Consider the following 16,118-nt stretch of genomic DNA (forward strand, 5'->3'; position numbering starts at 1 on the left):
AGCAAAGCTATACGATTACAATAATTTTATGTTTTATTTTAACAATTTTGATACAATATTTAGTTCCAAAAATGTTTAATATATATATTTTCAAGCTCTTCTTGAATTATAAAACACCACATCAATTTTATAGAGCAACAACATTCTAACACACTTTTTCAATAATATTCTTTAAATTTTAAATGTTTTAATACATGTAACTCTAAAAAAAAATACTTTTGACGAAAATAATTTGTATCAGTTCTAATAATATTTATTAAATTTTTAAAATTTCATTAATATTTTTAACTTAAAAAGAAAAAGTTCAAAATGTCATTTTCATTAGTATATGGTGAAAATAGTTTCACCCCTTTCCTCCTCTATGCTTTAATCTATAATTTAACACTTTTCTCATCTTTCATCTTTTCACCTATCTTCCACTCATTAATGTATATTTAAATAGTTTAATCGGAAAATACATTTTTTAATCCTTTTTCCTTAAAAGATTAACTATATTTATGTAATTTCGAAAGTTTATAAAAGTTATCGTTGAAACAAGATATAAATGGTTTTTTTGTCTATATATTATATTTTTTAAATTTTTTAAAAGGATATTAATGTAATTTTTTTTAAAATTTCGGGAAAATTATCTTATTTTCTCTAAAAATATAATTTTAATTTCCATATATATATATATTTGAAATGTATCTATTAAACTATACTTATTATTTAATTAATTTTTATAAAAATTAACTTTGAAAGTACATAGGTTAAAAGAAAATAAAACCAGAATTACAAAAACAAAAATAATATTTATTTATTTTGTACTATTTTCCCAAACCTACCCGTTTACGGGAGATAGCCGGTTCAAAACCGGAAAATTGGTTAAGCCCGAGAAGCCATTTTCGAACCGTTATAATACCCAAATCCGAACGTTGCGGTTCAATTTTCAAATACATATGCGGGGGAAAGAGAAAATCCCCAATCTCATCTCTCTCTCTCTCTCTCTCTCTCTCTGTGGCTGTGGTGCCTTTGCTGTATGTGTAATCGCAGTTCAAGTTTAGGTTTAGATCTCTGATACAGTTGCTTTGAGCTGATTTTCGATTGGACAAGAAGAAGTCAGGAACGATTTTCTGTAATCGTCAGGCTCCGCCGATTTTAGCAGGTAGTTCCTTACTCGTCTTTCGTCGTCTTTTTTAATTTCTTGACCCATTTGTTTGGTTACTTGAATTTTAAGACTGATTTCTCCTAGATCCCCTCCAGCGGTTTCAATCGGTAGCTTAGTTACTCGTCAGTAGTATTTTCACTCTCTGTTTGGTTCCAGTCCACTTCCACTTGATCCATTTGGACTCATCGGGACCCTGTTTTGCGTCCCATGATTTCATGATTCATAATTTGATGTTATTGATTTTCTACTTGTACTGCATTGTTTTTGGATTATGTTTTTTGTTCGGCACTGATCGCATTTCTGATGAAAAAGATTTACAACATTTTGTGTCTTAATCTTGCCCTTGCTGCGAAATGAACCAGTCGTACAGTTGCCATATTGATTAGTGTTATGCTAGAAATTGAAAGTGATCTGATGGAAGTACTATTTTCTATCCATTCTATCTTGTTTATTGTTGTTGCTGCAATGGTATGTTCTATGCTTTTTCCATTCAGAGCAATGATATATTTTTATTCTTTTACATTCACAGAATGGGTGTTGAAAATTACCATGTAATTGAGCTTGTTGGGGAGGGCTCTTTTGGAAAAGTGTATAAGGGAAGGCGGAAGAACACAGGCCAGGTGAATTGCGAACTTATATGGTTTTTGCTTTACTCGTTAAAATTATTAATTTAAGTTGTTTACGGCCCTTCTCAGACCGTTGCAATGAAGTTTATTATGAAGCATGGAAAAAGCGAGAAAGACATTCACAATTTAAGACAGGAGATTGAGGTACCCGACTAGTTTACTTGGCATTCCTGGCATGTGTACGGTCTGTAATCGTGTATAACGTTTCTTTGTAGAGCATTATATTGATGGCATCTTTTGTATCTCTGTGTTCCCAATTGTTGTATAGAAATTTATTTAAGGTGCTAGACATACATATTTTCTTCTTTATTTATAATATTTCCTGTTTCTAAGCAATCACGTATGATAAGTGAAGAATGGTCATTATTTATTGAGATTAATTATTCTTTTCCTGCGTAAAGTTAAGGTATTTGGTGTCATAACGTTGCAGATACTAAGAAAGCTGAAGCATGAAAATATCATCGAAATGCTCGACTCGTTTGAAAGCCCGCAAGAGTTTTGTGTTGTCACAGAATTTGCACAAGTAATTCTTCTTCTTATTTCTTGATATTGATTAAACACATATATGTTCAAAGCATACATTTTTGCCATTTAATTGTAGGTTCCAAAACATTCACATTCTGTATGGAGTGATGATACGTATAAATGCATATATACATACATACATACATATATGTTAAGAACATATATATATATATATATATATATATATATATATATAATATTGTTTCACGTATATACCAAAACCTAGCTTATGTGCATCATTAGTTTCACGTATGTGACAATTTCTGATTGGTAGGGTGAACTTTTTGAGATCCTTGAGGATGATAAATGCCTTCCCGAAGAACAAGTTCAAGCAATTGCAAAGCAGTTGGTAATCCATGAATTTATCTCTTTTCTTGGTCAATGATTATCTTAATATTGGGTTACTGAGACTTTATAGAATCATTCAATTGTATGAATTTTGAAATTTCTCTTAACCTGATTAGAACAATTACTTTCAGGTAAGAGCATTGCACTACTTACACTCCAATCGTATCATCCATCGTGATATGAAGCCCCAAAACATTCTTATTGGAGCTGGATCTGTTGTTAAGGTTTGCCCTCACCTTATGCTTATTGACCATGTCCCTGTTACTAGCAGAACTTCTCAAGTGTTCTCTAAATGAATAGTAGTAACTTCTTTAAGTGTCCTATTGTATCAAATTTGTCTGGGTAGTATGAAGCAGATGCATTCTAAATTATCATGAATGACATGTCAATACACATAAATTATGCGTCACCAAATTTATAAAAGAACTAAAAACCGAAATGTTAGATCTAACATCAACTTAAAACATCAAGCTGAAAATTAAATCTAATAACAAAGTTAGAAACTTAAGAAACTCAAAATTGAAATTTAGTTAGGAGAAACCTCAAATCTCAACACTCCTTAGTTTTTCTTTGTCACACCTAGCTTGTGGTGCATGTACAAACGGTCATATGACAGAGCTTTTGTGAGAACGTTGATGAATGGTTTAGAACTATAAAAATGAGCTTGATTTTGTTTTTTTCCCTGATTGTTAAGCAGCTTGCTTTTGATTCTCGTCAATTCAGTACATCGTTACGTGAGTTTATTAAAATTACTTTTTTTTCTTATAACAACCTTTTCGTCATGCATTGATGAAATAATGTGATTTAATGTATTAGTGTAATACCAATTTATTGCATCCAAATTTTCTTTATATGCTATTATTTCTAGTACAACATTTTTCTTACTTTTTAATAATTTTAGGCATTTTCATACTGATATCCCGTACTCTTTTTATGGTTTATTTACCCCAGCTTTGTGATTTTGGGTTTGCTCGAGCAATGTCGACAAATACTGTTGTTTTGCGATCAATAAAAGGTAAGTTGTTCCAATTGTTCTCTCTGTATGATTGATCAGGAATAGAAAAGGAAAATTTGCATCTGGTTGTCAAATATCGACATCCCTCCTTTTTTCGCATTAAAGGGAAACTTCTATTGCATGCTCTACCTGATTACTAGTGAATGGTTAGAGTCACTTGTCGTTAGTTTTCTTGTAAATATAAAATGATCTTGAGCAATGATGTATTGGACATTCATCTGCTTTATGAAAATGTAAAGTTTCTTTGATAACTATATGAGGCATTTCATCTTGGTTTCCAGTTTTAAATTATTATAGTCATTTGAACAGTACAACCACACTCCCTGTTTGTTTATTAATATTGTTTTATTAATTTTATTCAGGCACGCCTTTGTACATGGCTCCAGAATTGGTCCGTGAACAACCTTATAATCACACTGCAGACCTGTGGTCATTGGGAGTGATATTGTACGTGGATTATTGTTGTCTTTGATTTTATTTCTGTTCATTATCTTCTACTTAGAAATTATGTACTTTTTATTCTTATGTTGCATCTGATTTTCTTAATTGTTAGTTGAATAATCTCTTTGTTCTCTACGATTTTATGTTTTTGTTCAATTTTCATCCATATGCTATTATTCCATAGAATTGTCAATCGAGCTATATTAGATGTTGCTACGTTTTAATAGATTCTCTACTTTTCATGATTCGTATGTCATAAGAGATTACTTGTGGTGAACAAGGGTAAGTTACATATATACTTGCGTTTTATTGATGAAGTCCTCATTCACTGTTGTTGCATGTGTGTATGTTGAGCAAAGTCCTTGTGTTCTTTTATAAGTTTTATTTTTATGTCACAATTGAGTAAATGAAGCTCAAGGTATATCAAAGACTGTAATTGATTAAAAAGCCATAAATAGTGGAGAAAATAGTCATTGTTTTCTAGTAATTCCTGTACTTAAGAGGTACATTGGTCCACAACTTCATAGAACTACTCAATTTCAAGTTACGGCGCTGATTTTGTTGATGCTTATGCACTGTTTATGGAAGTAGTGATCTAATGCCCAACCATAGGATTATTGTGAACGTGATAGTTGACAGTTATTCTCCCTAGTAAACTGAAAATGAAACTGGCTGAAACAGGTATGAGTTGTTTGTTGGCCAACCTCCATTTTACACTAACTCAGTGTATGCTTTGATTCGGCACATCGTAAAGGTATTTTATGTCATGACTTGATAATTATCCATGTTTTATTTTGCTAAAATTTCGAAGTGCTAGCTAATTTTACATTAAAAAAACCAGGATCCAGTTAAATATCCTGAGAATATGAGTTCAAGTTTCAAGAGCTTTTTGAAGGGATTGCTCAACAAGGTTATTCTGAAGTTGCAGTACCTGATTCCATTTACCAGTTTTTCAATTATGTGTGCTGACTTCAAATTTTTAATTGATTTTTGCTCAAATTGGGAATAGGTACCTCAAAATCGACTCACATGGCCTGCTCTTCTGGAACATCCTTTTGTTAAAGAAACTTCAGATGAGCTGGAAATGAAGGTAATGGATTTCATGTTGGTTACAACAATTTTGTTATAAATATGATCTGGGAAGCAGTGTATCGTTTCAGATTTGCGTCAAAATTTTGGCGAGATACAAGATCTTTTGAGTGTATTCTCCATTTGCTTCAAAATTGTGCCAGCTAACATTGCACCAACTAGCATTGTACCATCACACAGTAGTCCTTGTCATTACGATAAAGCTTGTCTATATGTAAATATTTGAATGATGCTTAAATGTGAAATCATGGAAGCTATAACATCCTAAAACTGTTTCCAGGAGTTGCATGCTACATCTGTTGCAACCAGGGGGTGCAATCCAACTTGGAGGGGAGAAGGACATGGTAGTCTTGCTTCAAACGTTTCCGGTCCTGGAGGTAGTGTTCACCTCTGTACTTGTTAGATATAACATTTATCATTTACCACTGAAATTTGACCATCATTTTACAATACTGAAGGTAAAGTTGATGTTCCAGCTGGTCTCCAGGACAAGACTGTAAATCCTAACGCCAATGCGCAGCTTAACAGTCCAAATTCGATGACGGGGAATAATTCCCATCCCGAGGAGTTCCCAGGGTTTGTAAGTTCCAATGACGTTAAACATTCAGGTATGAAGCTTCTTGGTTTGGCGAATGTTCATTTAATTCTCTTATTGACGTTTTTTCCGGCAACTATGAAGGCAATCTACACGTTAATCCTTTTGTGTTCCAATTCTCAAAGGTCTCTTATATCAAAATATCTCTGTCTTGCATTATTTGAAACACTACACTTTCCGGCCCTTGTGTCCTTAAAATCATTTCTTGCGGCTGTTGTTGCTTCTTGGCTTGTTTACTTATAAGCTGATTTGTACTCTTAACATCCTACTAATGCTTGCATAAGTAGTTCTTCTTGGGCAATGAGAAAGTATCTTAGTTCTTTGCCGAGATAATTCTCAAGCTTCTGTTTGCCGTCGATTTATATTATTCTTTGTCTCATGTTCTCTTTATCTTGTTTTTTTTTCATTTGTCTTTATTCAGGCTGTTTACATCGTGTTTTTTTTTTTTTTTTTTTTTTTTTTTTTTTTTTTATAATTATAATTATTTTATTTTTATATTGTGTATATATATATAAAACCTGGCTTATAATATGTTTCTTGCTTACTATGCAAGAAACAAAGCAAACCAATGTTTGAATCAAAGCAAACCAATGTTGTTTAAGTGGATTTGTCTCTATAGATTTACTATTTTTATTCAGGTTGTCAGATATTGGACAAATTGGAAGATAACTCGCGCACTGTGAAAGGTGCACAAGTTATTAGTCAAGATACTGAAGCATTAACCCACATTTTGAAACAATTACGAAGATGGTCCGAATTATCCCAGAACTCTTGCAGGTTCATAGACTTAAATTCTCCATCATTTTACTTCAAAATTTTCATTTGTGAGTTCGTTATTCAACATTGGCCTTTTGTGTATGATCTCAAATTGGGTCAATTAATGGGATATACTTATATATTCTCTCGCCCAATACTAAATAGCTTTTCTTAAATTAAGATCCTATTTGTTGATAGTGCCCGTTTTCTTTGATAGGAAATGAAACTGTTTCATTGATGGGGCTGAATATGTAAAAGAAATCTAAATCCAAAGGGTTATAAGATAGAGTTCTAATTGGCTATAATTGAAGAGATGCTGTTCAGCTATAAATTTTATGATAAAGAAGAGATAGAGGGAAGCTAAAAGAATACAGTAGGTTAGGTGGAAAACCCCTTGTCCTGAGGGCTGAAAGGAAGAGATTCGAATTTAGCTTGATAGATGCAGAGAAGAGTGGGAGATTGACTCATGTCTTGAGTGGGATTTTGACTTACTTCCTATCTTCGTTTAGGATCTTGGTTTTTGTTGGCAAAAATCTGGAGAAGATCATGAGAAATTTCTTCTGGGAAGGTGTGGACGAGGATGAGGTTCCCACTTGATTAGGTGGGAAGTTGTGTCTTGGTCTTTGGTTTAATAACAATATAATCACTTTTCAATTATAGTTTTGATGTCAATTTTACTTCTATTTTTTTCTCTGAATTTGTGTTATCAAATCTTCTTCTTGCACTGTAACTTTTAATTCTCCTAATTTGGTATATTTTTCTGTTTTAAATCTTATCAGGGAACAAATTATACTTAGTTCAAGCCAATCATTGAGAATCCTTTCGAACTTAGCAGCTGCTGGAGCCATTCAATGCACTGAGCAATTTGATGAAGTTACATATGAACTTCTTGTATTCACTAGCATTATTGTAAACCTGAAATCGGTTGAAGTTAATGATTTAACAGTAAAGGTATATTTCTTTGAAGTTTCACTAAAGCTAGTTAGATCTCCATCTATTTTGTTGCATGTTTATATGACCTTAGTTTAGGATCTTGATGTTGGTGATGCATTGTTCTATCTATTCAATTGCGTCTTCGGATCTGCAAGTGCTTGCTTTTGATAAAATTTATTACCATTCTTAAATCCTGTCATCATCATCATGCATTACAAATTTTTCGTAATTTTCAAATGAACAATTTCTTCTCTTTTTACTATGCTGCTTTCACAGAGGGGTCACCTTTCTGTTACTTAGTACTTCTATAAGTACTTTATTGAGGGTCATCTTTCATTATTAGAATACTTCGATAACTAAGTCGATATTGCAACTTGTTACAATTTATGCTTCTACAATGGGTTTATGAGGGTGTGTATATGTGATGTCCCACATTGGTTGGGGAGGGGAACAAAACACCTTTTATAAGTGTGTGGAAACCTTCCCCTAGTAGACACGTTTTAAAGCCTTGAAGGGAAGCCCGAAAGGGAAAGCCCAAAGAGGACAATATCTACTAGCGGTGGGCTTGGGCTTGGGCCGTTACAGTATAATGAATATGAATCTTTTTATCTATCTATCTAGGAATTGTTTAGCTACTAAACTAACTTTATACTAACAATTATATTTTGAATAGCAGTTATAATTCTAGAACATTTTTATGAAGATTTCAGTTCAATGCAATTGTGCCATGTCTTTTTTTTTTTTACCTTGAATTTTTTAAAATGGTTTTTTTAGAAATATGTATTTGATTCCCAAAATAAAGCTGGCTCAATATTTCTTCTTCTATAGCTGGATCAATCTTCATTAGGTTTTTAATACATTTGTACCATGCAGATTTTTTTTTTAGAAAAAAACAAATAGCCTTAATTATATACTATGTTTTTTTTATGACATGTATATTTGATTCCCAGAAGAAAGCAGGCTCAATATTTTTTGTTTTATAGCTGGATCAATCTTCATTAGCTCTTTACGCCACAGAGAGTTTGTGATGCAAATTGAATTACTTTTGATTGCAGAGTTTCTCAATTATTAGAACATTGGTTAGCAAGTCTGGAAGTGTCACTGGAAGCTTGTGCTTTAGGCATTGGGTCGCTTTGGCAGAAATATTTTCTCAGGTTTATGTTCTTTTATGAATATTGCTGCTTAAATAGTAACTCAGTTTTCATATTTCAATTCTCTAACTTCGTTAAATCTGTAGGTTATATGTTCTAGTGGAGATTTATCTGGAGAAGTTGTGTGTGAATCCACTGCTTGTGTTGCTGTGATGTTATCGAAAGTAGCTCAAGGTCTTAAAGCATCTTCTTCCGGTTCAGGTCCTGAGGTAGTTTGTGCTCCTAATGAAATATTGAGAAAGATTTTGGATCATGCCAAGACAACTGGTTTGGTAGATCATTTGTGTCTCTGCCTAGCTACCTCAGGAGCAAGCCTTCTTTCTGGTTCTTCAATTCTCCTACGAGCTGCTTGTGAAGCTTGTAGAGCTCTTTGGTTGCTGATAGAGTCGTTCGAAATTATTTTTGTGAAAGAGAACACTTATTTATTTCCCCTGAATGCTTTTAGAAGTCATTCTCTACACCGACTCGACATTAGGGATCACGACAAAGGATCCTTACAAGGATCAGATTCAACAAAAATTGTTGATGCAGTGACCAGGGCATTTCTTAAATCAAATGCAATACAGGTTTCTATTTACTATTGCCTCCATCAACGACATGAAGCTGCCTTGTCTTCTTGTATTCAGGTATCTATATCAAATATTTTAGAGCCTGTAGTTGTGATAAGTAGATTATTGAGTTTCATTTACTTAATCAAGAGTTAATATTAGTTACATTACATTTATATTGCAGATTCTCCAGAGGTGCTGCCTGCATAATTTAATCGTTCCTGGTGTTCTTTGTGGTCTGCCCAGCTCCCTCCCTGTAACTACTGTTGTAAGTGGTGGAGGGGACGGTACTATAGTTGCAGAAGCATTCAACGTATTGTCTTTATGTATTTCAGTTTTAAATAAAGATTCACAAACAGGTGATACGAGTAACCTGAAGTGCAAGTTGGTCAATCCTTCTTCCTTGGTTATGCATTCATGCCTCCTCCTGGCTACAGTTGCCCAATGTTTAAAGTCGATGGGGAGAAATTCTGCATTATTTATGCTGACCACCTCTCCAAAGAAACAGCTCTCACGACTTACAGTCATTGCCCATAGTTTTTCTTCTGATGATAAAATAAGAAAAGCTGTTTTACCTCATTGTTCCTCTGCCATGTTGGCTCTTGCATCCATTCTCTCGCTTGAAATTGGAGCTTCAGTTGAGTCATCGGTGTCTGAAATAACTATTCCTCTAATACCCAGAACGGCAACACTATGCGATCATCTCAAAATTTCATCACTAGGCAGCAATGATGGGCATACAAATGACTTTGGTCAATTCCTTTCACACTGGCATGGCTTCATGGATGGATGTGTTGGCTTATTAGAGGCTAGACTGAGGTGGGGTGGACCTCTAGCTGTTCAACAGTTGTGTGCTAGCAATATACCTCTCCTGCTTGTTAATATGCTGGCCAAAAATGGTTCACAAGGAATGGACATCAAGAATGATCAAGTTGGGCTGTCTCCCCTTGGGCTTGTATGGACTGTTTCATCAATATCTCACTGCCTTTTAGGCGGGTCTTTAACTTTCCGTCAGATTTTAATTAGGAATGATAATGTCAAGCTCATGTCTGATTTGATATCGGATGCCCATCTCAAGCTTGTTAAGAGTTGGGGTGGTCCGGGTGGAGGCAAGAGTGGAGTCAGAGACATAATAAACGTGGTAATTGATCTTCTTGCATTTCCTTTTGTTGCTGTACAAAATGCTCCAGGCTTGCCGTCTGCCACTGCTTCTGTGAACAGTGGGTTCCTACTCAACATGGGTTCACCAGGGGGAAGAGTCTGCATGGATGACAAGGATTTGGTGAAAGCAATAGAGGAAGACTTGGGAAAATATATTAAAATTCTTATAGAGGTTAGACCCTGCATATTGAATTTAAAAATTGGTTATCAAAATTGAAATTTCAGGTGATGCCTTGACTACTGTAGTATTTGTTGTATCGGATAAGTTATATAGTTAAAAAAAAAAAATCCCCACTTCTTGATTCTTCACTTTTTTGTTCTACCAAAAGAGTGTATATATATATATTAAAAAAAAAAAAAAAAAATACCTCTAGCATTCTTATTCATGACTTTGTTGTTCTACTAGAGGAAGTATCTATCTTTCTGGTTTATGTGCGAGGAAGACTTGTATGTTCTATAAGTTAGACTTGAGAATATTGATGTTTTCATATCTAATTCCTTATTAACTTTTCATAGGTGGGAGTGCCTGGTATTGTCATTCGTTGTTTGGAATATTCAGAGTTCAAGGATATTGGAAGGCCTGTTGCCTTTCTTGCTAAAATGATCAGCCATCGACCTCTGGCTGTTCAACTTGTAGGTAAAGGCCTGCTGGATGCAAATAGGATGAGACGGCTGCTCGACACTTCAAATTCAAGGGAGATTTTACTGGATATTTTAATGATTATTTCTGATCTAGCTCGAATGGATAAGGTTAGTATCTTTATTGATTTTTCGTGCTTCACATTACATGCTGACATCCTGGTGTTAGCATCTTGCTATGAATACATGGACTTAGTTTCTCTTATTCTATCACACTAGAGATTGTTGAAGTATAAGGGTTAAAAAGATAATCAGATTGTAGTTTCGTCAAAGTTGTACCTTTTGATTTTCTCTTCTTTCTGTGTAGTATATGTTCAAAGAAGTGGGACTTTCTCATAGAGGACTACTGGATGAGACAAACTTTTGGGTAGTCATCGTTCATTGAGCATTTCATAAGACCCTCCTTTAGATACACCTTCTGTAGAAGATCTAATAAAGTGTGTAAAAAAGCAGTTGTAGAGATGTGTCAAACGGGAGAAACTAGTTGGAATTAGAATGTTCAGGAGAGCTTTTTTAACTTCTGAGGAGTGGGAAGGACATGAGCGTGTATACTGAGGGGAGGTAATTGAAGTGAGTTCCTATTTGGTGGTCTCTCAGGACTCTTGAATCCTTTAGAGATGCACTATGATTTCGAGGTGGTGTTAATTAAAAATCTGTCTTGATTATACCGTGATTATTAAATCCAGATTGTCAATAAGAGGAGTTGTGATAAAATACGCAGAGGTGTAGTTTTAATGCTTAGGGAGTTGTGGATAGTGGAAAACTTCTTTCCACTACATTTTTGGAAATCAAAATATAGATGAACTTAGCATGGATTTCGTGGGTGAAAGAGTAGAGGAATACAACTAGAGTCTTACAGGCAACTCTTGCGTGGGTGAAAGAGTAGAGCATGGATTTCGTGGGTGAAATAGTGGAAGCATGTATATATTTAAAAGAAATTTAATAAATTAATATATCCTTCCTTTTGTACTTTCATTTTCTTTAATCAATTTTATCCCCCAAAAATAAGTTTAGCAGAACACGAGAAATCAACTTCTAAGCATACTCTTGGTTGGTCCCTTATAACATTGGGTATTATAGAAAGTGTTAAATGCTGATAAAAGATTAAATTTTTCGTTCAATTTAGGCTGTTGATATTAATATTCACTTGTTGGATGTTTTATAAATTTCTATGTTCAAAAGTGAGAAGTGTAAAGTACTGATAAAAGATAACCCATCGGTTTAAGCTTTTGGGTTTATTGGTGTTTTAACAGAAGACATCAGGTATAATATACATACATCCAGTAACCTATACTATCGACAAAGTTCTTTTATTTCATACCATATTACTTGGCATTTTTTTTGGTGTAAAAGACTCTTTTCTTTCATTCTGTCCTTGTGGCTCTGCAAAATAGTTTAAAGTAGGTTTTTGTTGAAATTTACTTTTTACAAGCGCGACTGATCAATATTTTACCTTGGTATCGTAATGAATAGTACCTTGGACAATGTTGATGACTTTTGTATTTTAGGCATTTTATGAATACATCAATGGAGCATCTATTTTGGAGTTCCTAAAGGATTTCCTTTCACATGAAGATCCAAATATACGAGCAAAGGCCTGCAGTGCCCTGGGAAATATGTGTCGGCATAGTTCTTACTTTTATGGTTCCTTGGTAAGTTGTGAGATGCAAATTACTATCACCTTTGTAGTTGTGTTATGTGGATTTATATTTTATTTAACTGTGTCATCCTTTGTTTCAAGTGTACTCAACCTATCATGTTGAAACTTGCAGGAAAGGTATGAAATAATCAACCTTCTAATTGATAGATGCTCTGATCTGGACAAACGCACGAGAAAGTTTGCATGCTTTGCTGTAAGTTTTGTTCTTCCCCATTACTGCTTTTTAATAGGACTGAAATCCTTCGAATATCTTCATTTGAAACTAGCAAATGCACTTTCTTTACTCATCAAATTGCCAGTGTGTTTGGAAAACTGCATTTTGGAGTTGAGAGCAATAACAAATTTATTCTCTCAAATGCATGAGATTATGATTTTTGGAGTTACAACTTTTTTTCTTTATTTTTTCAACATAATATGACTCAAGTAAAATTAGATTAAAATTACAATGCCATCCACTGATTGATTTTAACAAAAGGCAAGACGCTATTTTCAATTAAAAACAAGTCATGCAGGTGTGTTTTTAATATTAAGTCAGCGAATCAGTAAAATTCCAAACAACAGCCAGTCCCCTTTTCGTTTATAACTTGAACCAAAATAATAGTTGATGTGAAATCTGATGCACTTGGCCTTTTCTTTTCTCCAGATCGGAAATGCTGCCTACCATGATGACACGTTGTATGGACAGCTCAGGAGATCGATACCTCAGCTAGCAAATCTACTGGTATCATCTGAGGAAGACAAAACGAAAGCAAATGCGGCAGGTGCACTAAGTAACCTTGTTCGCAACTCCAACATGCTCTGTGAGGATATTGTTTCCAGAGGTGCAATGCAGGTCTGTAAACCTATCAATACCTTAATCTTGTTGCTTACTTGCCTCCCAAGAATTTCGCTAATGAAAATCCTGTCCTTGCTAGCTAAAAGTATGAAACTTGAAAATTAAAAGAGCCAAATACAGAAGTTTTCTCGAGATTATGTACTAAGACCTATTAAAGATAAGTCCTGTCCTGTCCTTACTCAGATCTATTAAAGATATTTTTATGCACTTCAGTGACTATGTAGTTTACCCAAATCTTTTAACTTGTAAGGTTACATACATAATATGTGTAAGGTTGCTGGAAGTTTAATACGGGCATGTGTCAAAATAGGATTCTTGTTGAAAATTGAAAAAACCAAACGCCCTCAGAGTTTAAAGGTTGGGTGTTTTACACATTATTCAAATCCAGTAATGTTTCAAATCATATCATGTGAAATGTAGCCTATAATGTTTGTTTTGAAATTTGGCTTCCAACCTCCCAAATTACAAGAGGAACTTTAGTATTTGTGATCTGATTTTAGTGAAAATACCATCTTCATTTATTCATTTTGTTTCTTTAGTGGTTTGAAAACACATTATCCTGATGTTTATGGAAGATCATTGTGATTAGACTGGATGACAATAGAGCTAGACTGAAATTTGTGTGGGTTCATAATCGATATTCTTCTTTTTTTAGGTAATTTGAATGAGTATAGGGACAAATGTTCTTATGGCTATCAATGTTCGTTCTGGTTAACAACGGTATTATGGCTGCACTCATTTTTGTTCCAGACCCGTAAATGATTCACAACGGTATTATTATGCAGGCTTTATTAAAGTTGGTGGCTGACTGTTCGGCAGTAGCCTTGAATCCAAGCAAAAAAGATGCAGCAAATGAGTCTCCTCTCAAGATAGCCTTGTTTTCCTTGGCAAAGATGTGTGCACACGCACCCTGCCGACAGTTCCTTGTTTCATCAAAGCTGTTTCCAGTGATCGGGCAGCTACGACAATCCCCAGAATCAATAATTGCCAAATATGCCTCTGTAATTGTCAGCAAAGTAGCTGAAGCTTGAATCTCCACCAATCTCCTTGTCATCTTTGGCTTACAAGAATGCTTGAAGCTGAAGCTTATTAGAGTGTTGAGGTCAGTTATATTCTTTACGCGTTTATAGAGCCGTAGTTTGAATGTACAGTCTTGTATAGTAATATTTTGTTGACTAAACAAGAGCACTCTTATAACTATCAGCCTTGATTCCTGTTGTAGTAGTCAATTGAGGTTGTTCGTTAAATATATATAACTTAAAAGAAGCAATAGATGGAGTGTGAATTCAGTTCTTCTTGTCTTGGGGATCTAGTCGGTCCCCTCGAATGATCTCGAGCTACTTACTCCCTCTCCTCTTCGAGTCGAGCTACTTCAATTCAAATCTTGTATTTAAGACATGTGGACACGTTCAAGAATTCCAATTCAAATCTAAATCGATTTGGTTGGCTGTAGTTTGTGTCTCATAACTGAATGAAAACAATTATTTTTTAAGTTATTTTTTTAAGAGTCAAGAGTATGACACTTTCAAAGCAATCTTCACGGTAGGGTTACACAGAAAAATCTATCAATTATGAAAAAAAAAAAAAAAATTGTCAAGATATGAAAGCTATTGTTGCTCAGAGGTGCAAAAAACTCGAGATATATTGGAAGCTGTGGTACATGACGAAAAATGGATCATAAGTTTATTTATTCATAGAATCTCGAGATAATAGCATTGAAGTCAATCATCACAACCTTTATCATATGCGAGAGACTACAATCAACGAACACCTAAAAAAATGCCTTTTACTTGATTATCTCTTAATTTTTTTTCTCCTCTTAGATGTCATTAAACTTTAAAGGTGACCTTGTAGACTAATATTCTAATGTAACCAAAAAAAAAAAAAAAAAAAATCTATTTGTTGAAAACTAAAAGAAAAATCTTGTTTTTTGTTTATTCTTTTAAAAAATATGAATAACCCGAATGCTTAAAGTTTGGTTTAGAACACTAATTCTCACCTAGGGGTTTAGGATTAAGTATGTTGTGCGCCGAAAGCAGAACAAATATACTCTCAAACACAATGAACGGAAATACACAAAGAGACACCAATATTTACGTGGTTTGGAGAGAAGAAATTCCTTTACATCCACGGGTAGCAAATAATCACTAATAATCAAACAAGTGAATACCTCACTTTTACGTTACAAAGACTCTCAACAAAATACAATGTGACACACAAAACTCTATCAAATTCCGATATCAACAATCTCCTAGACAAGCTCATTATACAGGGACAATTGTTTGAATCATCCAACCTATTGAATTAAATAAGATTAATATTAAATTGGTTTCAAAACTAATAATCAAATTAATAATATTCATATTTAATCAACTAACTAAATTAAATAAAATACAGAATTCACTTATATTGGCTAGAATTTAGTATATACGAGCATTAGTTTTGCAACTAATGCATACAACAACAAAAGAGAATTAGTTTTACATAATTTTCAATCAATTTCTAAAATTTAATTTTTTTTAATATAGAAAATAAATGATAATTTAACCTAAAATATTAACAAATAAAAATAATAGATATCCGTGTAATATACGAGCATTTTACATAATTTTCATGGTACTTGAGTCAACATGATAGGTTGAGTACACA

General features: G+C 33.8%; 1 protein-coding gene across 2 annotated transcripts; it reads left to right on the forward strand.

Annotated features, from left to right (window-relative positions):
* The first annotated feature begins 950 nt into the window (after positions 1 to 950).
* FU (kinase family with ARM repeat domain-containing protein) lies at positions 951 to 14,735 on the forward strand. 2 transcript variants are annotated; one of them, XM_023694814.2, is made up of 23 exons: positions 951 to 1,144; positions 1,677 to 1,767; positions 1,843 to 1,917; positions 2,204 to 2,296; positions 2,573 to 2,647; positions 2,778 to 2,870; positions 3,598 to 3,661; positions 4,024 to 4,108; positions 4,784 to 4,856; positions 4,944 to 5,012; positions 5,112 to 5,192; positions 5,472 to 5,568; positions 5,668 to 5,799; positions 6,425 to 6,563; positions 7,322 to 7,493; positions 8,531 to 8,629; positions 8,713 to 9,252; positions 9,359 to 10,507; positions 10,852 to 11,085; positions 12,483 to 12,626; positions 12,747 to 12,827; positions 13,278 to 13,466; positions 14,255 to 14,735. In XM_023694814.2, exons 2-23 carry the CDS (start codon positions 1,678 to 1,680, stop codon positions 14,498 to 14,500), a joined length of 4,020 nt encoding a protein of 1,339 aa, XP_023550582.2. In that variant the 5' UTR covers positions 951 to 1,144; position 1,677; the 3' UTR covers positions 14,501 to 14,735. The 2 variants fall into 2 exon arrangements, with proteins under 2 accessions (XP_023550582.2, XP_023550581.2); XM_023694813.2 differs by having other exon boundaries at positions 952 to 1,144; positions 5,650 to 5,799.
* Positions 14,736 to 16,118: the final 1,383 nt, after the last annotated feature.

This window comes from Cucurbita pepo, chromosome 13 (assembly GCF_057944985.1).
Source record: "Cucurbita pepo subsp. pepo isolate OVF chromosome 13, ASM5794498v1, whole genome shotgun sequence".
NCBI classification, from domain to species: domain Eukaryota; kingdom Viridiplantae; phylum Streptophyta; class Magnoliopsida; order Cucurbitales; family Cucurbitaceae; genus Cucurbita; species Cucurbita pepo.

Bases quoted from the DNA above. Each gene is read 5' to 3' on its own strand.
- FU (XM_023694813.2), top strand. From the start codon at position 1,678: ATGGGTGTTGAAAATTACCATGTAATTGAGCTTGTTGGGGAGGGCTCT. The intron at 4,857-4,943 runs GTATTTTATGTC...TAAAAAAACCAG, and splicing joins TGATTCGGCACATCGTAAAG to GATCCAGTTAAATATCCTGA. The intron at 9,253-9,358 runs GTATCTATATCA...TTTATATTGCAG, and splicing joins CCTTGTCTTCTTGTATTCAG to ATTCTCCAGAGGTGCTGCCT.